We start from the raw sequence: 25,611 nt of genomic DNA, 5'->3' as shown, positions 1-25,611 counted from the left end.
ATCAGTGCCAATAACCTATTTTTGTAAATAAAGTTTTATTAGAAAACAGCTATGCTCATTTATTTGCAGATTGCGTATGGTTGCTTTCATGCTGTACTGGCAGAGGTAAATAGCTATGACGGAGATTGTATAACCCACAAAATTCAATATATTTATTAACTGGCTCTTCATGGAGAAAGTTTGCTGACCTCTAGTCTAGATCAATGGGCTTGTACATTAACATTTAAAAATATTTAATTTTAATCTATCCTCTTGTTACTCATATTTATATATAACTATTTCGTAAGTAAGGCTATTTCTTTTTTTTTTTTTTTTTTTGAGACGGAGTTTCGCTCTTGTTACCCAGGCTGGAGTGCAATGGCGCGATCTTGGCTCACCGCAACCTCCGCCTCCTGGGTTCAGGCAATTCTCCTGCCTCAGCCTCCCGAGTAGCTGGGATTACAGGCATGTGCCACCATGCCCAGCTAATTTTTTTTATTTTTAGTAGAGACGGGGTTTCACCATGTTGACCAGGATGGTCTCGATCTCTCGACCTCGTGATCCACCCAAGGCTATTTCTTATAGAATTAACATGGTTTAGGTAGGCATTCAGAAATGTTAAGTAAATTTAGCTCTATTGTATAACTTTTTTCCAAATTTATAACATTTATGTTTGACTTGTTTAAACTTATTTAAAATTATATCTTCCCACATGAATTTTAAATGTAAGTCATTATATGCTGTTTTTTTAAGATCTTTGATCAGGAGGGAGACATAGTTTATATAGCATTCCTTTTTTGGGAACTAATTTGAACCAAAAAAGATACAGGAAAATGATTTTATGACATTTTTTTTGAACTTTCCTTTTTAAATTTGTTTTTATTTGGTTGAAAATGATTTTCATAACTACTGTTATTTTATATTAGTAGAACTGTTTCTTGATTAGTCTGTATAAAATACAGATAAGAACCCTGCTATAATAAGTTACTCTAAATCTATTTGACCTTAACTTAGAAGGGTAAGATAATCCTTAGGCCGTGTTAGATGTGTTCTGGTCAGAAAACATGTAGGTTTCGTAACTCAGTCCTCATCCTACGAGTGTGTGATGACGCTTCAATTTTCCTGCAAGCTATTAAGACTTGAATTATTTTAAATATGGAAGACACTGTATTTAGTGGTAACATTCTAATTTTAGTGTTAAATTGTATTGGTTAAGAACATCTAAACCTCCCGCTCTTATGATGAACCGCATAGACATAACTAATGTTAATGGGAGTCAGTGGAAGTTATCATGTTCTGAAAATCCATTAAATGTACATCATTATAGTGTTTAGGTTAACGTTGTTAAATTCCTATTACTTTAAGAAAGGGTTGGCTGGTCATGGAGGCTCACACCTGTAATCCTAGCACTTTGGGAGGCGGAGATGGGTGGATCACCTGAAGTCAGGAGTTTTAAGACCAGCATGGGCAACGTGGTGAAACTCATCTTTACTACAAATATAAAAATTAGCTGGGCATGGTGGTGTGTGCCTGTAATCCCAGCTATTTGGGAGGCTGAGGCACGAGAATCACTTGAACCCAGGAGGCGGAGGTTGCAGTGAACCGAGATCGTGCCATTGCATGCCAGCCTGGGCAACAGAGCAAGACTTTGTCTCAAAAAATAAAAAAAGAAAGGGTTTGGCATTGCAACTATTTCTCTTGAGCTGAGTGACCCAGAATCAGTTGTTCTTTGAGTTTTACTATAGTAGTGCAGTCTGAGCTCAGAAGGGTCTTATGGTAGACCCTGTATGTTCTGGGAGGCAAGAATTGAGTTGGTATTGATATCTTAATGCTTGTTTTACTGCTAAATAGCAGATGACCCTTCAGGTCTTTTCATGTCTCCCTACCTAGGATCCCAGGTGCCTAATTGCCTGTTTAAACTAGTTTAGGGAATCTTGGACTGAAGCCAAAACATGTAAAAATGCCTTGGAGGTTAGGCAAAGGGAAGAAGTAGGGTAGTATGAAAGATTAGGTTATACCTTGTTTATCTGTTGAGTTCTGTAAATTGAGAATGTAAATTTAATAATGTGTCTATTTTTAAAATGCATTTTATTGCCATGAAAATGTAGCATGAGGCATTGGAATATGGAATATCAGTTTCTTCATTTGTGTCATGGGGATCATGCTTGAAGGCCTAACGCTCTCTCTCTAGGTCCCTCTCAGCATTAAGCCCCTGGATGCTGTTGGTGGCTTAGATGACTTACACATGCTTTGTGGCATGATTCATGCTACCTTCTATGATACCCTTGAGTTGTTATGTTAGGACCCAGGTTAGAGTGCTTCTTGGTAGAGCCACTGTAGAACTGGAATTTAGATGCAGCCAGGACTGATGCTCAGCTGATGAACACTGGTGTGCTTGTTCCTACTGGTGATTTACAACCAGTGTTTCTTCCTTTTGGGCCTGCATCCATATTGATTGGGTAGTGTCCATGCTATATCTGTAAGAAAATATTTTGGAATGTTACCCCTGGATGCAGCAGTAAGAAAGATATCTCCTGAAACTTACTGTAAGAAATTTACAGTGCATTGATTTTTCTGATATATAGGAATCGTCATGTTGACCTTGGAATTCTTAAGTTCCCTGGCTGTAGGAAATGGAAATTTTTGTAGTATGTCACCATTGTTAGCTTATTTGGTATTGCGGATTTTCCCTGTTGCAGGACTGGGTGAAAGCTTTTTCTGCAGCAGTCATGTTGAAAACCTTGTGTTGACTTTCCTCGTGTTCTGAAATGGGAGCATAAAAGTTTACTCCGCCACTTCGTCTTAAAATAGCAAAACTTTGCTGTTTTCTGCAGATCTAGGACCTTGTTACAGAACTCTGCCAAAAAAAAAAAATGTTTACAGAAGAATGTGCTGTGATTAGAGAAGAATATGCTGGTGTGTAGATTTCAAACTCTCTGGACAATATAAATAACACTGTCTTTGTTTCTACAGTGGGAGCCAAGAAGAAAGGTTTGCTCCCGGGTGGAACAGGGATTATCCTCCTCCTCCCCTTAAGAGTCATGCTCAAGAGAGACACTCTGGCAACTTTCCTGGCAGAGATTCACTTCCTTTTGATTTCCAGGGGCATTCGGGGCCTCCTTTTTCAAATGTAGAGGAGCATTCTTTCAGCTATGGAGCTAGAGACCGACCGCATGGTGACTATCGAGGAGGGGAGGGACCTGGACATGATTTCAGGGGGGGAGATTTTTCATCTTCTGATTTTCAGAGCAGAGATTCATCACAGTTGGACTTCAGGGGTAGGGACATACATTCTGGGGATTTTCGGGATAGAGAAGGACCACCTATGGACTATAGGGGTGGAGATGGTACTTCTATGGATTATAGAGGTAGGGAGGCACCTCATATGAACTACAGAGACAGGAATGCTCACGCTGTTGACTTCAGAAGTAGGGATGCTCCTCCATCTGACTTCAGGGGACGGGGCACTTATGATTTAGATTTTAGAGGCCGGGATGGATCCCATGCAGATTTTAGGGGAAGGGATTTATCAGATTTGGATTTCAGGGCCAGAGAACAGTCCCGTTCTGATTTTAGGAATAGAGATGTATCTGATTTGGACTTCAGGGACAAAGATGGAACACAAGTAGACTTTAGAGGCCGAGGTTCAGGTACTGCTGATCTAGACTTTAGGGACAGGGATACATCACATTCAGATTTCAGAGGTAGACACCAGTCTAGGACTGATCAGGATTTTAGGGGCAGAGAGATGGGACCTTGTATGGAATTTAAAGATAGGGAGATGCCCCCTGTGGATCCAAATATTTTGGATTACATTCAGCCCTCTACACAAGATAGAGAACATTCTGGTATGAATGTGAACAGGAGAGAAGAATCCACACATGACCATACGATAGAAAGGTCTGCTTTTGGCATTCAGAAGGGAGAATTTGAGCATTCAGAAACAAGAGAAGCAGAAACACAAGGTGTAGCCTTTGAACATGAGTCTCCAGCTGACTTTCAGAACAGTCAAAGTCCAGTTCAAGACCAAGATAAGTCACAGCTTTCTGGAGGTGAACAGCAGAATTCAGATGCTGATCTGTTTAAAGAAGAAGGCGGTCTGGACTTTCTTGGGCGGCAAGACACCGATTACAGAAGCATGGAGTACCGTGATGTGGATCATAGGCTGCCAGGAAGCCAGATGTTTGGCTATGGCCAGAGCAAGTCTTTTCCAGAGAGCAGAACTGCCCGAGATGCTCAACGGGACCTTCAGGTATGTTGATGGGGTGGATTGCCTTTTTTTTTTTTTTTTTTTTTGAGACGGAGTTTCGCTCTTGTTACCCAGGCTGGAGTGCAATGGCGCGATCTCGGCTCACCGCAACCTCCGCCTCCTGGGTTCAGGCAATTCTCCTGCCTCAGCCTCCTGAGTAGCTGGGATTACAGGCACGCGCCACTATGCCCAGCTAAGTTTTTGTATTTTTAGTAGAGACGGGGTTTCACCATGTTGACCAGGTTGGTCTCGATCTCTTGACCTCGTGATCCACCCGCCTCGGCCTCCCAAAGTGCTGGGATTACAGGCTTGAGCCACCGCGCCCGGTCCGCCTTTTTTTTTTTTTTAAACTATTTTGTGAAGGATGAAGCTTATTTATTTTTTAATCATTTTATTTTTATCCTTGCATAACCATTAGAAAGCAAAATTTATATTCATGGGTAGAATGTAGGAATGTAAATCTCTAGAGAAAAGGCCCTGAGCTCAGATTATATATATTTTATTTTATTCTTTTCTACCTGCTTCATTTTCCTTTCTCATATATATGTATATATGTATATATATTTGAGACAGGGTCTCGCTCTGTCACCTGGGCTGAAGTGTAGTAGTAGTATCATGGCTCCTTGCAGCCTTGACCTCCCAGGCTCAAGTGATCCTCCCACCTCAGCCTCCTGAGTAGCCAGAACTATAGGTATGCACCAGCTACCACACCTGGCTAGGTTTTATTTATTTATTTTTTTCCTTCGAGAGCAAGTCTTGCTCTGTTGTCCAGGCTGGAGTGCAGTGGTGTTATCTCGGCTCACTGCAACCCTCTTAACTCCGGGTTCAAGGGATTCCCCCGCCTCAGCTTTCCAGGAAGCTGGGACTACAGGTATCTGTCACCATGCCTACTTAATTTTTTCTTTTTCTTTTTCTTTTTCTTTTTTTTTTTTTTTTGAGACAGAGTTTCGCTCTTGTTAACCAGGCTGGAGTGCAATGGCGCAATCTCGGCTCACCGCAACCTCCGCCTCCTGGGCTCAGGCAATTCTCCTGTCTCGGCCTCCGGAGTAGCTGGGATTACAGGCACGCGCCACCATGCCCAGCTAATTTTTTGTATTTTTAGTAGAGACGGGGTTTCACCATGTTGACCAGGATGGTCTCGATCTCTTGACCTCGTGATCCACCCACCTCAGCCTCCCAAAGTGCTGGGATTACAGGCTTGAGCCACCGCGCCCGGCCTATTTTTCTTTTTTGAGATGGAGTCTCACCCTGTTGCCCAGGCTGAAGTGCAGTGGCACGATCTTGGCTCACGACAACCTCCACCTCCCACGTTCAAGCAATCTTCCCTGCCTCAGCTTCCTGAGTAGCTGGAACTGTAGTTAATGCGGCACCACACCTGGCTGATTTTTGTATTTTTTTTTGTAGAGATGAAGTTTAGCTATGTTGCCTAAGCTGGGCTGGAACTCCTGATCTCAAATGATCCACCTTTTTCAGCCTCCTAAAGAGCTGGGATTACAGGTGTGCACTACCATGCCTGGTCAGCAATTTTGGTGTTTTTTTGTAGTTACAGGTTGCAACATGTTGCCCAGGCTAGTTTTGAATTCCTGGATTCAAGCAGTCCCCCCACCTCAGCCTCCCAAAGTGCTGGGATTACTGGAGTGAACCATTGCCCCTAGCTTCAGATCATTTTTTTTTTTGAGATGGAGTTTCGCTCTTGTTACCCAGGCTGGAGTGCAATGGTGCGATCTCGGCTCACCGCAACCTCCGCCTCCTGGGTTCAGGCAATTCTGCCTCAGCCTCCTGAGTAGCTGGGATTACAGGCACGCACCACCATGCCCAGCTAATTTTTGTATTTTTTTAGTAGAGACGGGGTTTCACCATGTTGACCCGGATGGTCTCGATCTCTTGACCTCATGATCCACCCACTTCGGCCTCCCAAAGTGCTGGGATTACAGGCTTGAGCCACCGCGCCCGGCCAGATCATATTTTTGATGTGCGTTTTTAAATTATTTTGTTTTATGGTGCTGATTTACATGCCTTGGGACAATTTAGTTTGAAATTATATGGCTTTGGGAGTTGACTCTTGCAACTCTTGCTTCGTTAGCCCTGTGGTTGTTTAGGGATCATTTTCTTACTTAAATTCATTGAAAGAATACTTAGGAGGCTCCCTAGTCGTGAGAAGGTAGTTTAATGTTGCAGCTATCCTTTTGCGCTAACATAATTAAATGTTACACTTCTTGAATATATGATTTAAGCAAGGAGGGTTATATTTGTAATTTTGCAATGAAGACATTACCTTTTAAAGTTGATTTGGCCAGGTGCAGTGGCCCATGCTTTTAATTTCAGCACTTTAGGAGGCTGACGTGGGAGGATCACTTGAGGCCAGGAGTTAGAGACCCTTGTAGTACAACCTCAGGAGAAAGTGTTGTGGGAAAAAGAAAAATAAGGCCAGGCATAGTGGCTTATGCCTGTAATCCCAACACTTTGGGAGACCAAGGTGGGTGGATCATTTGAGGTCAAGAGTTCAAGACCAGACTGGCCAACATGGTGAAATCCATCTTTACTAAAAATACAAAAAAATTAGGCCGGGCACAGTGGCTCACACCTATAATCCAGCACTTTGGGAGGTTGAGGCAGGTGGATCACCTGAGGTTGTGAGTTCGAGACTAGCTTGACCAACATGGAGAAACTACCTCTCTGCTGAAAACACAAAATTAGCCAGGTTTGGTGGCAGGCGCCTGTAATCCCAGCTACTTGGGAAGCTGAGGCAGGAAAATCACTTGAACCCGGGAGGCGGAGGTTGTGATGAGCTGAGATGGCATCATTGCACTCCATCCAGGGCAACAAGAGCAAAACTTCATCTCAAATATATATATATATATAAATTAGCTAGGTGTGGTGGCAAGTGCCTATAATCCCAACTACTTGGAAGGCTGAGACAGGAGAATTGATTGAACCCAGGAGGCAGGGGCAGTTGTGAGCTGAGATTGTGCCACTGTGCTCCAGCCTGGGTGACAGAGATTCTGTATCAAAAAAAATAAATAAAAATAAATTAATTAATTAAAGTCAAGTCTGTTAGCGCATGTTTTTTGGAACATTTCTTGGGAGGTTTGACTTAATACTTTATTTCTAGAGTTTACATATGTACATATTAACTCATACTTTGAAGCTGAAGAAATGTTATTTGTACTTACAGCAATGTTATTTGACTGATTGGCATATAACCTATATCACTGCCAGAAACTTCTGTAGTGTGGAGTACAATATATGACATCTCACTAAAACTTTCCTCTTACGTACAAACAAAGGCAGGAAGTTGTTTTGTTTGTTTCACAAACCCGGTTGATAAATTAGGGAAAACCTAGTGAAGCTTTTGCTACATGATTTTCCTATCCTGTCACCATGATTCAGGGACAATTTAAAAAATGACATGTAGTTATCTTCTCTCACCAGAGCTATGAAGTGCTGCTAGCCCACACCGCATTCTCAGACCAGGGAAGTTTTGTTTTTTTCTTTGGAGACTGGGGTTCTTGCTCTGTCTCCCAGGTTGGAGTGCAGTGGCACAATTTTGGCTCCCTGAAACTCCTGCCTCCCAGATTCAAGTGATTTTTCTTCCACAGCTTCCAGAGTAGCTGGGACCACAGGCACGTGGAGCACGACCACCTAATTTTTGTGTTTCTACTAGAGACAGCGTTTCACCATGTTGGCCAGACTGAGAAAATTACAATTTAGAGACTATGTTAGTGCGGCTTTCTGGTTAAGTCTTATTCAGTGTTGTCTCTGGTCGTGTTTTGCTTTACTTTCAAGATTCTGTCAGTGAGCCTTGGTCTTAGCATACTTGTATTCTAATGATTTGAATTCACATTCTGGCACTCAGAACAATAGAGAAAATTATAGTTTTTCATTTATCATTTTTGATCCTGAGTAGTTAAATTTCATGTTGATTTGGGTTTTGAACAGTAAAATATATTTACTTGTGAAATAATTTTTCATTCTAAATTTAAGGATCAAGATTATAGGACCGGCCCGAGTGAGGAGAAACCCAGCAGGCTTATTCGATTAAGTGGGGTGCCTGAAAATGCCACAAAAGAAGAGGTAAGGCATGTGTTCTCTCCTGTTTCTTTGTGTCAGTTAAAAATTAGAAAACCTTTTAGTTTGAAAAATTATAGGTTCACAAGAAGGTGCAAAGAAATGTGCTGAGAATGCTTGTGTATTTTTCTCCCATCCTCCCTCAGTGTTAATATTTTACATAACTGTGGTATAGTATCTAAACCAGGAAATTGACTCTTATAATTCATAAAGTTTTTTTTTTTTTTTTTTTTTTGAAACGGAGTTTCGCTCTTGTTACCCAGGCTGGAGTGCAATGGCGCGATCTCGGCTCACCGCAACCTCCGCCTCCTGGGTTCAGGCAATTCTCCTGCCTCAGCCTCCTGAGTAGCTGGGATTACAGGCACGCGCCACCATGCCCAGCTAATTTTTGTATTTTTAGTAGAGACGGGGTTTCACCATGTTGACCAGGATGGTCTCGATCTCTTGACCTTGTGATCCACCCACCTTGGCCTCCCAAAGTGCTGGGATTACAGGCTTGAGCCACCGCACCCGGCCTATAATTCATAAAGTTTATTCAAATTTTGCCATTTATGCATGTACTCAATGAGTTGAGGTTAAAAAATATTATGAAGAATGATTGCTCTCTTTAGACATGATCACATCCTTTAGAACATATTATTTCTGGAATGCATACATAAAGATGCAGTTTATTTATAATAGTAAAAACTAGAAACTGCCTAACTGCCCAATATCAAAGGATTGGCTGACTAAATTAGGGCTGAACTTATGACAGTTATACTCTGTGGCTCGGTGTGGTGGCTTACACCTATAATCTTAGCACTGGGAGACCAAAGCAGGTGGATCACTTGAGGTCAGGAGTTTGAGACCAGCCTAGTCAACATGGTGAAACCCCATCTCTACTAAAAATAGAAAAAAAAAATAAGCTGGGTGTGGCGGCATGTGGTAATCCCAGCTACTCAGGATGCTGAGGCAGAATTGCTTGAACCCAGGAGGCGGAAGTTGTAGTGAACCAAGATTGTACCAGTGCACTCCAATCTGGCAACAAAGCAAGACCTGGTCTCAAAAAAGAAAACTAAAGCTAAAGTACAGGCTTAGAATGTCACTGGAATTGGGGCTGTTTTATTTTTATTATCATCTTTGTTTGTTTATTTGTTTGTTTGAGATGGAGTCTTGCTCTGTTGCCTCGACTGGAGTCTAGTGGCATGATCTCGGCTCACTACAACCTCTGCCTCCTGAGTTCAAGCAATTATTCAGCCTCAGCCTCCTGAGTAGCTGGAACTATAGGCACACGCCACCATGCCTGGCTAATTTTTGTATTTTAGAGTTTCACCATATTGGTCAGGCTGGCCTCAAACTCCTGACCTCACGTGGTCCACCTCCCAAAGTGCTGTAATTATAGGCATGAGCCACTGCCCCCAGCCCATTTTTTAATTTTGTTGAGGCAGAGTCTCACTTTGTTGTCCAGGCTGGAGTGCAGTGGTACAGTCATGGCTCACTGCAGCTTCTACCTCGTGGGCTCAGTCAGTCCTCCCACCTCAGCCTCAGGAGTAGCTGGGATTGCAGGCGTGCATGCTTATGGGGCTAATTTTTATATTGTATAGTTAGGGAGACATTACTGAGGAAGAGGCATTTGAGCCCAGGCCTGAATGCAGTGAGAGAACAGTTCATTTGAATATGGGGAAACAAACTGCCCATGCTGAGGAAGTGCTACGGCCCTGGACTGTAATGAACCCAGTACATCGTTTTATGTTTAACACATGAGAAACTGGACACTAAAAGGTTATACAGCAAGTAAGCAGGAGAGCTTGGAATGTACACAATTTGAGCCCTTGAAGGTTATGTTCTTCTGCTTTTCTTATATACCTGAGAAGGTTATGTTCTTTTGCTTTTTTATATACCTGAGGGGGAAAAAAAAAAAAGACGGGGTACTCCAGACTGGAGTGCAGTGGCCCAATCAAGGCTCACTACAGCCTCAAACTCCTGGGCTCAAACTCTTCCTCCCGAGTAGCTGGGACTATAGGTGTCAGCCACCACTCTTGGTCAAAAAAAAAAATTATTTATTTATTTACTTTTCTTGAGGCTGAGTCTCACTCTGTCGCCCAGGCTTGGAGTGCAGTGGTGCGATCTCGGCTCACTGCAGCCTCCACCTGGGTTCAAGCAATTCTCCTGCCTCAGCCTCCTGAGTAGTTGGGACTACAGGCACGCACCACCATGCCAGGCTAATTTTGTATTTTAGTAGAGATGGGATTTCACCAAGTTAGCCCAGGATAGTCTTGATCTCCTGGCCTTGTGATCTGCCCGCCTCAGCCTCCCAAGGTCTGGTATTACAGGTGTGAGCCATTGTGCCCGGCCTTTTTTTTTTTTTAATTTTTTTAAGGCAGTGTCTTGCTGTTGCCCAGGCTGGAGTATAGTGGCATGATCTCAGCTCACTGCAGCCTCAGCCTTCTACTTTCAAGTGATTCTCCTGCCTCAGCCTTCCAAGTAGCTGGGATTACAGGCGTGTGCCACTACACCCAGCTAATTTTTTTTTTTTTTTTTTTTTTTTGATAAGGAGTTTTGCTCTTGTTGCCAAGGCTGGAGTGCAGTGGCATGATCTCGGCTCACCACAACCTCTCGCTCCCAGGTTCAAGTGATTCTTCTGCCTCAGCCTCCCGAGTAGCTGAGATTACTGTCATGCACCACCATGCCCAGCTAATTTTGTATTTGTAGTAGAGACAGGGTTTCTCCATATTGGTTAGGCAGGTCTCAAACTCTCGACCTCAGGTGATCCACCTGCCTTGGCCTCCGAAAGTGCTGATATTACAGGCGTGAGCCACTGTACCCGTCCTAATTTTTGTATTTTTAGTAGAAACGGGGTTTCTCCATGTTAACCAGGCTGGTCTCAAACTCCTGACCTCAGGTGATCCACTTGCCTTGGCTTCCCAAAGTGTTGTGATTACAGGTATGAGCCACTGTGCCTGGTCTCCTGGGTAATTATTATTATTTTTGGAGGTGGGGTCTTGCTCTGTTACCTAGGCTGGAGTGCAGTGGCGCGATCTTGCTCACTGAAGCCTTTGCCTCCCAGGTTCAAGCAGTTCTCCCACCTCAGTTTCACAAGTAGCTGAGATTACAGGTGCACCACCACGCCTGGCTAATTTTTGTATTTTTAGTAGAGATGGGGTTTCACCATGTTGGCCAGGCTGACCTCAGGTGATCCACCCTCCTTGGCCCCTCAAAGTGTTGAGAGTACAGGTGCGAGCCGCTGCACCTGGCTTCTCCTGGATAATTAAGAAAAAAAAAATTTTTTTTTAAGAGATAGGGTCTCACTATCTTGCCCAGGCTTATCTTAAACATGTGACTTTAAGTGATCTTCCCACCTTGGACTTCTAAAGTGCTGGAATTATAGGTATGAGCCACTGCATTCTGCCAATTTTTGAATAAGTATGTTTTACTCATTCTTTTTTTTTTTTTTTGAGATAGAGTTTTGCTCTTGTTGCCTAGGCTGGAGCGCGCAATGGTGTGATCTCGGCTCATCACAACCTCCGCTTCCAGGGTTCAAGTGATTCTCCTGCCTCAGCCTTCCGAGTAGCTGGGATTACAGGCATGTGCCACCATGCCTGGCTAATTTTGTATTTTTAGCAGAGACAGGGTTTCTCCATGTTGGTCAGGCTGGTCTCAAACTCCTGACCTCAGGTGATCTGCCTGCCTTGGCCTCCCAAAGTGCTGGGATTACAGGCATGAGCCACTGCGCCTGGCCTCATTCAACATTTTTTGAATGCCTTGAGTGTTTATAGTTGACTTTGCTTTTACACAATAATCATGGCTTCAAATAATGTGTGATAAAAACCTTTAGGGAAAAATGTGATATTCAGTGTTCGATTGTGATTTGTATCATTAGTGTAAATGCCATATTTTTGCAGATTCTTAATGCTTTTCGGACTCCTGATGGTATGCCTGTAAAGAACTTGCAGTTGAAGGAGTATAACACAGGTGAGTTTCTTGACTTGCATATGGCCTTGGGTTAGGAAGGGTCTTTGTTAGATCTCTGCATTATGTGCTACTTAAAACTTGTTTTAAGAAACCACAATTAAAATTTCCAGAAGCCTTCTGTTAGTGCCTTCAAATAACAAGCAGATTTAGTCTTAGCTGTGGTTCTTTGTGGATATTTGTCCACACATGGGCGATGAGGATGCATGTTCCAGTTCTTCTGAATGCCTGTGATACATAAAGTGAGTGTTGCAGCAATTGCCATAAATATATTTTATGTAATTATTAAACTTGCTATTTATGTTCTTCATGGTGGTGGAATGTTTATGTTTGAGCCTAATAGGATTTAATAAGCTTGCTGTATGTAAAATTTTACATTCATAGCTTCAGAGTAAAACTTACGACTTCCCAGAGAAATTGTACAAATTAGTGGTTTCTTTAATTTTCAGTTTTGCTTTGAGAATGGAGTCCTGTAACAGCTATTTTGTTGAAACCCATGAATAGACGCAGAAGAGCTTTTTCTTTGACGTCTGTTCTGTGGTCTGAACTGTAGATCAAACTTTTCAGAGTATGCTACTAATCATATTTCACAGTACCAATTTCAGTCATTTCCTTTAAATCTTACTATGGTAAAAGTGGGGAAAGGTGAAATGCCAACAACTCAAGGTTTTGGCCAATATTTTTAGAACTATGTGTAGTAATAAGTGGTTTAAAAAAAAAAACGTAATCATTAGGTGACCTATTTTGCAGAATTTTAAATGGAAGAGAGTAGAGCATGAGTCTTCACAGAATTTCGAATTTCAGTTAAAGAGATCTTCAAGTAAGAACATGTCATATTTTTGAGGGTATAATTTTAGCAGTTTACCATGGAATAAAAATTTTGCATTCACTAGATAGCTTCTTCATATTGCTTCTGCAGAGGAAAATTATCCACAAAATAAATTTTGTGCTTGAAAGAATATGGTATTAAGTCCAGAAATAATTTGTTCTGTAATTTGAGAGCAAACTCAGCAGTATTATTTCTCAGAGAGCTAATTATTTCTTTTGTTTTAAAAACATCAATCTTGAATTTGTGGAAACCTGACTAAGAGTAGATACATTGTTCTTCTGGTATATCTCACCTTTGTTGGTTATATTTATTTTTTGCATATGCCTCATAAATGCTTTCTTTAGGAACTCAAGGTAGAATTTACAGGCTAGAGATGCTTTTTAACTCTCAGGATAATAATTTCAGCTGTCTTGTTTCATGAACTGTGCTTTCATTAAGTATTGATATGTTTAGTAAAGGAGATGTCTTAATATTTAAATAGCAGCAGTTCAAACTCCAGTTTCTTTAGTATTCTTTGACTTTCTAATTGTCAAATTTGTCAGCACAGTAAAAATTATATTAACATATAGGGTCTAAAGAGGAAGTTCTTAAATGTGCTGATTGTGGTAGCTATTAGAATTGGCAGACTGAAGACACTGATACACCTGGGAAATCGTTCAGGACAGTGCTTAAAAATAAAACTAAAAACACCTTTCAGCAAATACAATCTTTTCTTGACATTCTATTAAGTTGTGTGTGTGTGTGTGTGTGTGTGTGTGTGTGTGTGTGTTTGTGTGTGTGTGTGTTTAGTGAAAGGATTGGATTACCTGTTATTACATCTGTATGTGACAAGTAGAATGAACTTTTGAAAATATCAGTCAGATCATGTTACTCCCATGTCTAAAACCGTCTTAGTGCCTTCATCTTCACTTGGAAGAAATTCTCAACTTCTTGTTTCATCTTACAAACCCGTGCATGAGCTGATCCTTGGCTGTTTGATCTCATTTGGTACTGCTCTTCACCTACTCTATTTTATTGTAACCACACTGAGCTTTTCTCTTGTCTTTGACCAATACAGACTTCTTTCTGTGTCAGAGTCTTTGCACTGCTCTTCCCTCTGATCTTTACTTGTCTTCTAGGGTTTAGTTCTTGACTTCAGTTTCACCTTTCTGAGGCCCTGTGTCACCTTCAAATCTAAAATCACCTGGTAGTTGTTTTCTGTCATATCCTTGTTTGGATCTATCACTGATGGGATATTTCCATCACTGGATTTTTCCATTGGGTCTATAACTGATCTATCACTGGTCACTGATTGGACTGAATCTGTCACTGGTAATGGATGATATTTTTCTCAGTGGTTTTGTGTAGCTTACTTCTCTCACTAGAGAGGAATGACAGCAGGAGCCTTATCTTGTTCCTTCTTGTATATATCAGTGCTTGACAGTCAGTAGGTCCCACATATGCATGGAATAGATTATTATTTATGATGTTTGTGAAGAGCAGCTGTGATTTCCTCTCAGGTGAAGAGCATTAAAGGGTAGTGGAGGTTTCACAGCAGCGCAGCTTAGGGCTTATCGGAAGAATATGTCTTGCAACAATCAGATGTTCTGAGAACTATAACGTTTACTGTTAAAAGATCATATGTGGTAGCCAGGCATGATGTTGTACATCTGTAGACCTAGCTACTTGGAAGTCTGAGATGGCAGAATTGCTTGAGCCCAGGAATTTGAGGTCAGCCTGGGCAACATAGCAAGGCCTTGCTTCCTTAGAAAAAAAAAAAAAAAAAGGTCATGTGAATTTCAGTAGTAACAGTGACTTAAAAAATTTTTTGTGGCTGGGCATGGTGGCTCACGCTTGTAATTCCAGCACTTTGGGAGGCCAGGGCGGGTGGGTCATGAGGTCAAGTGATCGAGAACATACTGGCCAACATGGTGAAACCCCATCACTACTAAACATACAAAAATTAGCTGGTTGTGGTGCCGCATGCCTATAGTCCCAACTACTTGGGAGGCTGAGGCAGGAGAATGGCTTGAACCTAGGAGGCAGAGGTTGCGGTAAGCCGAGATCGCACCTCTGCACTCCAGCCTGGCAACATTGAGACTTCATCTCAAAATAAATAAATAAATAAATAAATAAATAATTTTATTTTATTTTATTTTATTTTTGAGACGGAGTTTCGCTCTTGTTACCCAGGCTGGAGTGCAGTGGTGTGATCTCGGCTTACCACAACCTCTGCCTCCTGGGTTCAAGCCATTCTCCTGCCTCAGCCTCCCGGGTAGCTGGGACCACAGGCATGCACCACCATGCTAAGCTAATTTTTGTATTTTTAGTAGAGACGGGGTTTCACCTTGTTCACCAGGATGGTCTCGATCTCTTGACCTCGTGATCCACCCGCCTCGGCCTCCCAAAGTGCTGGGATTACAGGTGTGAGCCACTGCGCCCAGCCCTATTTTATTTTTTTTAATGAGAGACAGGGTCTTATTCTGTTACCCAGGTTGGAGTGCATTTGGATGATCATAGATGACTGTAACCTCAAACTCCTGGGCTCAAATGAGCCTTCTGTCTCAACCTTCAGAGTATTTAGGACTGCAGATGCGTGTCACCATGCCAGGCTAACTTTTCGTAGAGGTGCGGTCTCACTGTGTTACTCAGGCTAGTCTCAAAATCCTAAGCTCAAGTGATTCTCCTGCCTCATCATCCCAAAGTGCTGGGATTACAGGTGTGAACCACTATGCCCAGCAAAATGGGTGACTTTCATAGGTGAAAACTGGCAGTCAGTATTTTAGGGTAAGTGATCACCTGCAAGATGGTTATTGCTCATAAGAGGAGAATTATGTAGCACAGTCCATTTTTTTTTTTTTTTTTTTTTTTTAGACGGAGTTTCGCTCTTGTTACCCAGGCTGGAGTGCAATGGCGTGATCTCGGCTCACTGCAACCTCCGCCTCCTGGGCTCAGGCGATTCTCCTGCCTCAGCCTCCTAAGTAGCTGGGATTACAGGCACGCGCTACCACGCCCAGCTATTTTTTTGTATTTTTAGTAGAGACGGGGTTTCACCATGTTGACCAGGATGGTCTCGATCTCTCGACCTCGTGATCTACCCACCTCGGCCTCCCAAAGTGCTGGGATTACAGGCTTGAGCCACCGCGCCCGGCCAGATCATATTTTTTTGGAGACAGTCTTGCTTTGCCACTCAGGTGGAGTGCAGCCATGTGATCTCAGCTCACTGCCACCTCTGCCTCCCAGGTTCAAGCAGTTCAAGCAGTTCTGCCTCAGTCTCCTGAATAGCTGGGATTATAGGCCCCCACCACCACATCCAGCTAATTTTCGTTTTTTTTTTTTTTTTTTTTTTTTGAGACAGAGTCTTGCTCTGTTGCCAGGCGCCAGGGCGGAGTACAGTGGCACAATCTCAGCTTACTGCAACCTCCACCTCCCGGGTTCAAGCAGTTCTCCTGCCTCAGCCTCCCAAGTAGCTGGGACTACAGGTGCATGCCACCATGCCCAGCTAATTTTTGTGTTTTAGTAGAGATGGGGTTTCACCATGTTAGCCAGGATGGTCTCGATCTCTTGACCTCGTGATCCACCTGCCTCGGCCTTCCAACGTGCTGGGATTACAGTTGTGAGCCACCTCACCGAGCCAATTTTTGTATTTTTAGTAGAGACAGGGTTTCAATATCTTGGCCAGAGTGGTCTTAAGCTCCTGACCTCATGATCCACCTGCCTCGGCCTCCCAAAGTGCTGGGATTACAGGCGTGAGCCACTGTGCCCGACCCTGTCCATCCTTTTAGTTCATGTAATGGAGAGTTGATCTGTTACACAAGAGAGATTAATGCCTGTTCATTGACTCTAGTAATGTATTAGTGTAATTTTTGTTTTCACAGCAGTACAGCTTAGGTCTTATCTGAAGAATATGTCTTGGAACAATCAGATGTTCTGAGAACTATAACGTTTACTGTTAAAAGATCATATGTGGTAGCCAGGCATGATGTTGGGCAACTGTAATCAGTTCTTTTGTTTGTTTGAGATGGAGTCTTGCTCTGTTGTCTAGGCTGGAGTGCAGTGGCGCGATCTCGGCTCACTGCAACTTCTGGCCCCCACCACCCAGCTCAAGCAGTTCTCCTGCCTCAGCCTCCCAAGTAGCTGGGATTTACAGGTGGCTAATTTTTTTTTTTTTTAATTTTTATATTTTTAGTAGAGACAGGGTTTCACATGTTGGCCAGGCTGGTCTTGAACTCCTGACTTTGTGATCCACCCACCTCGGCCTCCCAAAGTGGTGGGATTACTGGTGTGAGCCACTGTGCCTGGCCAGAGTCACAACTTATATCTGGAACCTGTGAGGTTAAATGGGTTTATGAATTTTTCAAGTTACAGAAATGTAATTTACATATATAGGTATTATATCTCCCAGGGGAATGTGTATTCAGACATAATATGCTGCAAAATTATTAATATTCTCACTAAGAGGAGTAAATAAAGACTAAAGCAACTCATAGTGTAGGCCAGGATTTGCCTTAAAATGACTTTGTTGAAGTTTACCAAAAACTTGACATTTGTAGGATTTTGGAATTATCTAGATAAGAGATTTTGGACCTACGTATGTTCTATATATTTGAAGTTTTCCCTTGCCATTTACAGATATATTATAACCCATGAATTGTAAATTACCTTGAGTTACATGATTATTTCTGGAAAAAGTACCAGGAGTAAAATGTGTTTCGGTGACTAGACCAGGCATCCCCAAACTTTTTACACAGGGGGCCAGTTCACTGTCCCTCAGACCATTGGAGGGCCGCCACATACTGTGCTTCTCTCACTGACCACCAGTGAAAGAGGTGCCCCTTCCTGAAGTGCTGCGGGGGGCTGGATAAATGGCCTCAGGGGGCTGCATGCGGCCGGGCCGTAGTTTGGGGACGCCTGGACTAGACAAACACTAGTATATACATAAAATGGAATACTCCTCAGCAATAAAGAAGAAACTACTCATGTACCTAACAACATGGATGAATCTCAATGGCAATATGCTGAATGAAAGAAACTAGAGTCATAAGGATATATATATATATACACAGCCATAAGGAGGAATGAAATGCTGATGTATGCTACAACTTAGATGAACCTCGAAAACATTATGGAAGAAGCCAGACCCAAAAAACCAAATATCGAATAATTCAATTTATATGAAATATCTAGAGTAGGCACATCCATAGAGATAGAAAGCAGATTGGTGGTTGTCAGGGACTAGAGGAATGGGGAATGAGTCTCTAACGGGTATGGGGCTTCTTTTGGGATGATAAAATATTCTGGAACTAGGTAGTAGTGTTGGTTGCACAACATTGTGAATGTACTTAATGCTTCTGAATTTTATACTTTAAATTGGTGCATTTTATGTGATGTGTATTTGCTTACAATTTTTTTAAAAAGGCTACATACTACATGTGTATGTGTGATATCACTTATGTGACATTCTGGAAAAGGCAAAATTTTAGGGATTGGAAAAAGCAGTGGCCAGGGTACTGGGGTAGGAGTTAACTGTAAAGTGGAAGCATGAGGGAATTTTTAGGTATAATGAAATTCTGTAATCTTGATTGTGATGGTAATGATGTATCAATATTAAATTCACTGAGTTGGTAACTATTGTGGTTATGTTAGAGAACATCTTTTTTTTTTTTTTTCTTCAAGACAGAGTCTTGCTCTGTTACCAGACTGGAGTGTAGTGGTACAATCTTAGCTCATTGCAACCTCCGCCTCCTGGGTTCAAGCAGTTCTTTTGCCTCAGTCTCCTGAGTAACTGGGACTACAGGTGTGTGCCACCTAGCTCAGCTAATCTTTGTATTTTTAGTAGAGATGGGGTTTCACCATGTTGGCCAGGATAGTCTTGATCTCTTGAACTCATGATCTGCCTGCCTCGGCCTCCCAAAGTGCTAGGATTACAGGCATGAGCCACTATGCCCAGCCTTTTTTTTTTTTCCCCCCTTAATGGAGTCTTGCTCTGTTGTCCAGGCTGGAGTGCAGTGGCATGATCTCAGCTCACTGTGGCCTCCACTTCCTGGGTTCAAGCAATTTTCCCTGCCTTATCCTCCCGAGTAGCTGGAATTATAGGCTCCTGCCCTTACTTCCAGCTAATTTTTGTATTTTTTCTTTTATTTGAGGTGGAGTCTCTGTCACCAGGGTGGAGGACAGTGGCATGATCTCAGTTTACTGCAATCTCCGCCTCCTGGGTTCAAGTGATTCTCTTGCTGCAGCCTCCTGAGTAGCTGGGACTACAGGCGCAGTGCCACCCAACCCAGCCAATTTTTGTATTTTTAGTAGAGACAGAGTGTCATCATATTGGCCAGGCTGGTCTCGAACTTCTGACCTTGTGATTAACCCACCTTTGCCTCCCAAAGTGTTGGGATTACAGGTATGAGCCAACGCCTCCAGCCTAATTTTTGTATTTTTTAGTAAAGACGGGGTTATGCCATGTTGACCAGGCTGGTTTTGAACTCCTGACGGTGATCTGCCCACTTTGGCCTTCCAAAGTGCTCGGATTACAGACATGATGCACCATGCCCAGCCGAGAACATCTTTATTCTTAGAAAATACATCCTGAAGTTTTTAGAAGTAAAGGACTACGATGTATGCAGCTTTCTCTTATGGTTTAGAAAAATAAATTTGCGGCCGGGCGCGGTGGCTCAAGCCTGTAATCCCAGCACTTTGGGAGGTCGAGGCAGGTGGATCACGAGGTCAAGAGATCGAGACCAACCTGGTCAACATGGTGAAACCCCGTCTCTACTAAAAATACAAAAACTTAGCTGGGCATAGTGGCGCGTGCCTGTAATCCCAGCTACTCAGGAGGCTGAGGCAGGAGAATTGCCTGAACCCAGGAGGTGGAGGTTGCGGTGAGCCAAGATCACGTCATTACACTCCAGCCTGGGTAACAAGAGCGAAACTCCGTCTCAAAAAAAAAAAAAAAGAAAGAAAGAAAGAAAAATAAATTTGCTTTTTTCCCCCCCTAGACCATAAGAGAAAGGGAGAAGGGAGGAAGAGAGTAATAAGTAGATGGATCACAATGTTATATTAATGGTTGAATCTGGTGCTGGGCGCAGTGACTCATGCCTGTAATTCTAGCACTTTGGGAGGCCGAGGCAAGCAGATCACCTGAGGTCAGGAGTTTGAGACCAGCCTGGCAAACATGGAGAAACCCTCTGTTTACTAAAAATACAAAAATTAGCTGGATGTGGTGGCAGGCATCTATAATCCCAGCTACTCAGGAGACTGAGGCAGGAGAATCACTTGAACTCAGGAGGCGGAGGTTGCAGTCAGCCAAGATCGTGCCATTGTACTCCAGCCTGGGTGACGGAGTGAGAATCTGTCACACACACACACACACAAAAGGTGTATCTGGGTAAAGCATATATGAATCTTTTTCCTCTACTGTGTTATTACTGCAATTTTTTGTAACTTGGAAATTTTTTCCAATAAAAAGTTGAAAAACTGACATAAAGCTGATATAGTTTATTTTTATTTTTTTATTTTTTTTTATTTTTATTTTTATTTTTATTTTTTGAGACCGAGTTTCGCTCTTGTTACCCAGGCTGGAGTGCAATGGCGCGATCTCGGCTCACCGCAACCTCCGCCTCCTGGGTTCAGGCAATTCTCCTGCCTCAGCCTCCTGAGTAGCTGGGATTACAGGCACGTGCCACCATGCTCAGCTAATTTTTTTGTATCTTTAGTAGAGACAGGGTTTCACCATGTTGACCAGGATGGTCTCGATCTCTCGACCTTGTGATCCACCCGCCTCGGCCTCCCAAAGTGCTGGGATTACAGGCTTGAGCCACCGTGCCCGGCCTTTGATATAGTTTATTTTTAAATGATCAGCAGAAACCTTGTAAGCTGAAGACTGCAATGAACAGCTTCTGTCAACAAGTAAACTATAGAGCAGTGGTTCTCAGAGTGGATCCTGGACCGTCATCATCTCTTTACCACCTGGGAACTTGTTAGAAATTAAAAAAAAAATTTTTTTTTTTTTTTTTGAGACGAAGTTTTACTCTTGTTACCCAGGCTGGAGTGCCATGGCGTGATCTTGGCTCACCGCAACCTCCGCCTCCTGGGTTCAGGCAATTCTCCTGCCTCAGCCTCCTGAGTAGCTGGGATTACAGGCATGCACCACCATGCCCAGCTGATTTTTTGTATTTTTAGTAGAGACGGGGTTTCACCATGTTGACCAGGATGGTCTCGATCTCTTGACTTTGTGATCCACTCGCCTCGGCCTCCCAAAGTGCTGGGATTACAGGTGTGAGCCACTGCGCCTGGCAAAATTCAAATTTTTTTTTTTTTTTTTTTTTTTTTGAGACGGAGTTTCGCCCTTGTTACCCAGGCTGGAGTGCAATGGCGCGATCTCGGCTCACCGCAACCTCCGCCTCCTGGGTTCAGGCAATTCTCCTGACTCAACCTCCTGAGTAGCTGGGATGACAGGCACGTGCCACCATGCCCAGCTAATTTTTTGCACTTTTAGTAGAGACGGGGTTTCACCATGTTGACCAGGATGGTCTCGATCTCTCGACCTCGTGATCCACCCGCCTCGGCCTCCCAAAGTGCTGGGATTACAGGCTTGAGCCACCGCGCCCGGCAAAATTCAAATTTTTAAACCCCATTCTAAACCTACTGAATCAGAAACTCTGGGGGTGGGGCCCAGTAATCTTAGCTCTTAACAAGTCCTCCAAATAATTTTAATGCACCCTGAAGACCACTGGCAGTAGATTAACTGTTTGTTTAGATTTTTTATTTTAGAACTTTTGCACAGTTTAAAAGTGACTTAATAAGCAAGTGGACCTTCTGTAAGTAGACAAAGCTAATGCTTATGTGCCTTAGGAGCCAGTGTTGATCACATGCCTTGCCTACCTAGTATCAGTTCTCCTGTTCTGCATAGTAGGAGAAGGAGCTGGAGTGGTGTTAGTACTATCTTACACCTTTAGTTATATGTAACTAAGGACATATACCTTAGTTGTTTTTTCTGTTTACATGTGATACATATTCTCCAGAGATCTTGGAATGTTTGTAGATCTTCTCATTCATATGTTTCTGTGACATATGAATGCAGGCAGAATTACTTTTGATTTTTAGGTAGCTTTTCATACTGCACAATATATAAGCTTGCTGTGATATTTTTCCAAAAGGGATTTATATATTTAAGCAAAAAATGATACAGCTTCTGGATTATGTTTACTAATAAGTCTCAAACATAGAAAGTAATTATAGTAACTGAAGTACTACAGAATTATTTTAGTACTCGTTTATTAACTAATGTCACAAAGTTAGAGGATTGCTAAGGTGATGTTAGTAGGAAGAAGCAGTATCTTGCTTGAGGCTGTCAGTGTTCATGTGGTGAATGGACAGTTTCTGTATTCTTGGGAAGAAAATTTCTTCTTGGAAAGTGAGCATTTGCAATGACTACATCAGTCACTTGGTCTGCCGCCTGGCATTTTGGGTCTACTAAAAGTGACGTTGTAGCAAAGGCCCTGTACCTTCTGCATTTCTTTCTTTTTTTTTTTTTTTTTTGGTATGGACAGGATCTTGCATTGTTGCCAAGGCTGGCCTTGACGTTCTGTCAAGCAATCTTCCCACCTTAGCTTCCTGAGTAGCTGGGACTACAGGCGCGTGAGACAGAGTTTCACTCTTGTTTCCTAGGCTGGAGTGCACTGGCATAGTCTTGATTCACTGCAGCCTCTGCCTCCCGGGTTCAAGTGATTCTCTTGCTTCAGTCTCCCAAGTAGCAGAGATTACAGGCGCCTGCCATCATGCCCAGCAAATTTTTTGTATTTTTTTAGTAGAGATAGGGTTTCATCATGTTGGCCAGGTTGGTCTTGAATGCTGTACCTCAGGTGATCCACCTGCCTTGACCTCCCAAAGTGCTGGGATTACAGGTGTGAGCTATCATGCCTGGCCTGATTTTTTAATTTTTTAATTTTTTATTTTTTTTGAGATGGAATCTCAGTCGTCCAGCCTGGAGTGAGTGCAGTGGTGCACTCTCAGCTCACTGCAACCTCTGCCTCTTGGATTCAAGCAATTCTCCTGCCTAAGCGTCCCTAGTAGCTGAGATTACAGGCACCCACCACCACACCCAGCTAATTTTTGTATTTTTAGTAGAGATGGGTTTCACCATGTTGGCGAGCCTGGTCTCAATCTCCTGACCTTAAGCCATCCACTCACCTTGGCCTCCCAAAGTGCTGGAATTATAGGGGTGAGGTACTGTGCCCAGCCTAAATTTTTTTTTTTTTTTTTTGAATCTGTGTCTCACTATGTGGCTCAGGCTGGTCTTGCACTCCCAGGCTCAAGTAATCCTCCTGCCTTGGTCTCCAAAAGTGCTGAGATTACAGCCACTGAGCCCAGCTGCCCTCTACATTTCTTAAGGGTAACAGGCTCATGTCTTTTCATTACTCATAATTGAAATATTTTGAGTCCTTACCTCCATGTCAATAAAACAGAAATAACTTATGAAGAAAATTTCGGAGAGAATCTTTCAATTTAGGAATAGAAATCCATTGTGAAATTGGAGATTTGACATTGATGATAGAAAACATGCATAGTAGCTGAGTGTGGCGATCTTTCCCTGAAGTCTTTAGCTACTCAAGAGTCTGAGACTTGAGCTCAGGAGTTTGTGACCAGCATGAGTAATATAGTGAAATTCTGTCCTAAAAAACGCAAAAAAGAAAAATGCATAGCTTATGGTATCCTAAATGGCAGAGCTCAAGACAGAATAGCTTAACATCAATTTAGAAAAAAAATTATAATTGAAAAGTGCAAATACACATTTTGCATTGTTTTTGACATTTATAGGAAAGACAGGTAAACACTTTGTGGTTTTTTTTTTTTCCTTCTGAGATGGAGTCTCACTGTTACCAGGCTGGAGTGCAGTGGTGTAATATTGGCTCACTGCAACTTCCAACTGCCTGGTTCAAGCTATTCTCCTTTGTGGCTGGGATTATAAGCATGTGCCACTATGCCTAGCTATTTTTTTGTATTTTTAGTCCAGACAGGGTTTCGCCATGTTGGCCAGGATGGTCTCAATCTCCTCACCTTGTGATCCACCCACCTTGGCTTCCCAAAGTGTTGGGATTACAGGCGTGAGCCACTGCACCCGGCCAACACTTTTGGTTTCTTAGGGAAAAGGTAACCATTGGCTGATTGGAAAATATCATGTTTACTTGTCACATCTCTGAAACAACAGAAGGTCTTGTTTTTAACCAGGAGTCTTATCAGTTTTGGTGCAACATTTGGGAAGGATGTGGCAGTTGAAACTTAGCATGGCTGAGCTTAAAAAATCAGAATGTCGGCCGGGCGCGGTGGCTCAAGCCTGTAATCCCAGCACTTTGGGAGGCCGAGGCGGGTGGATCACGAGGTCAAGAGATCGAGACCATCCTGGTCAACATGGTGAAACCCCGTCTCTACTAAAGGTGCAAAAAAATTATCTGGACATGGTGGCGCTTGCCTGTAATCCCAGCTACTCAGGAGGCTGAGGCAGGAGAATTGCCTGAACCCAGGAGGCAGAGGTTGCGGTGAGCTGAGATGGCGCCATTGCACTCCAGCCTGGGTAACAAGAGCGAAACTCTGTCTCAAAAAAAAAAAAAAAAAAAAAAAATCAGAATGTCTAGGAAGCCAAGAGATGCTTTTAGAGCTGGGCTAGTCTTGTGAAGGCAGTGGATGGATGCTTTGGCTGATCTAGGGAAGAATCTGTGATTCACTGGTGCAGGGATCAGGTGACCCTGGTGAGACAGGTCCTGGAACTAGGATTAATTTGGTCATTTTCAGAATGACCTGGTAATTGGCTTATTTATATTTTATTTTTAAAATTTCTCGCCGGGTGCAGTGGCTCATACCTGTAATCCGAGTATATTGAAAGGTTGAGGCTAGTGCATCACTTGAGCTCAGGAGTTTGAGACCAGCCTGGGCAACATGGTGAAAATCCATCTCTCAAAAAAAAAAAAAAAAAAAAGAGAGAGAGATCCAAGATGGCCGACTAGCAGCCGCTCAGGATTGCAGCTCCCATTGAAGGCACAGGGAGTGAGAGGATGTGAGACTTGCAGACGAATTTTTGTTGCCCGTGGACCAGGAGATTCCCAGCGGAGGAGCCCCATGGTTCGCCAGTGCGACTCTGCGACTCTTTTGGCCTGCACGGCTGTTTTGCAGGCATCCCGGTGCTGTGGTTCTCAGTGTGGAGTATGCGGGACTGGGTGCCCTTTTTGTTGGCGTTTGGAGCTCCAGGAAGGCAGAGTCACCCATTCAGCTGATTGAAAAGGGGACTGAAACGGGGAGCCAGACCGGGAGATTCCCAGGCAGAAAAGCACAACGAATCTTAGCGCCGTTTCAGCCTGTGCGTGGCCGCACGGGAAATTGCATAGATCCCGGCGCCTTTTTGGTGGGTGACTGGGGCACCTGGGAGAGAATTGATAGTTCAATTAGGAAAAGAAAAAAAAGGGGGCTCCAAGGTGGGGAGCCAGGTGATCGGGCTCGGCTGATCCCACCCCCACAAAAAGGCAGCAATTGGAAACCCTGATAGTTGAGTTTCACAGCAAGCACAGCTGAA

At 43.1% G+C, this 25,611-nt stretch overlaps 1 protein-coding gene across 7 annotated transcripts in view; it reads left to right on the top strand.

The window, feature by feature from the left end:
* The window catches only part of RBM6 (RNA binding motif protein 6), a 144,733-nt gene that overhangs the window by 19,997 nt on the left and 99,125 nt on the right, over window positions 1–25,611 (top strand). For 5 of the 7 annotated variants that reach the window (XM_074403818.1, XM_074403816.1, XM_074403815.1 and 2 more), the window contains exons 3-5: window positions 2,953–4,231; window positions 8,213–8,302; window positions 12,178–12,247. The exons of 1 other annotated variant lie outside the window; for it this stretch is intronic. Coding sequence is in view for 4 of the 6 variants with exons in the window: in XM_074403816.1 (XP_074259917.1) it covers window positions 2,953–4,231; window positions 8,213–8,302; window positions 12,178–12,247 (1,439 nt within the window). In the remaining 2 variants the exon portion in view is untranslated. The remainder of the gene's footprint in view (window positions 1–2,952; window positions 4,232–8,212; window positions 8,303–12,177; window positions 12,248–25,611) is intronic. One more of the 7 variants, XM_074403819.1, reaches the window with a different exon arrangement.

The sequence above is a fragment of the Saimiri boliviensis genome, chromosome 8, assembly GCF_048565385.1.
Source record: "Saimiri boliviensis isolate mSaiBol1 chromosome 8, mSaiBol1.pri, whole genome shotgun sequence".
Classification (NCBI taxonomy): Eukaryota; Metazoa; Chordata; class Mammalia; order Primates; family Cebidae; genus Saimiri; species Saimiri boliviensis.
This window is presented reverse-complemented; position numbering and strand designations above follow the sequence as displayed.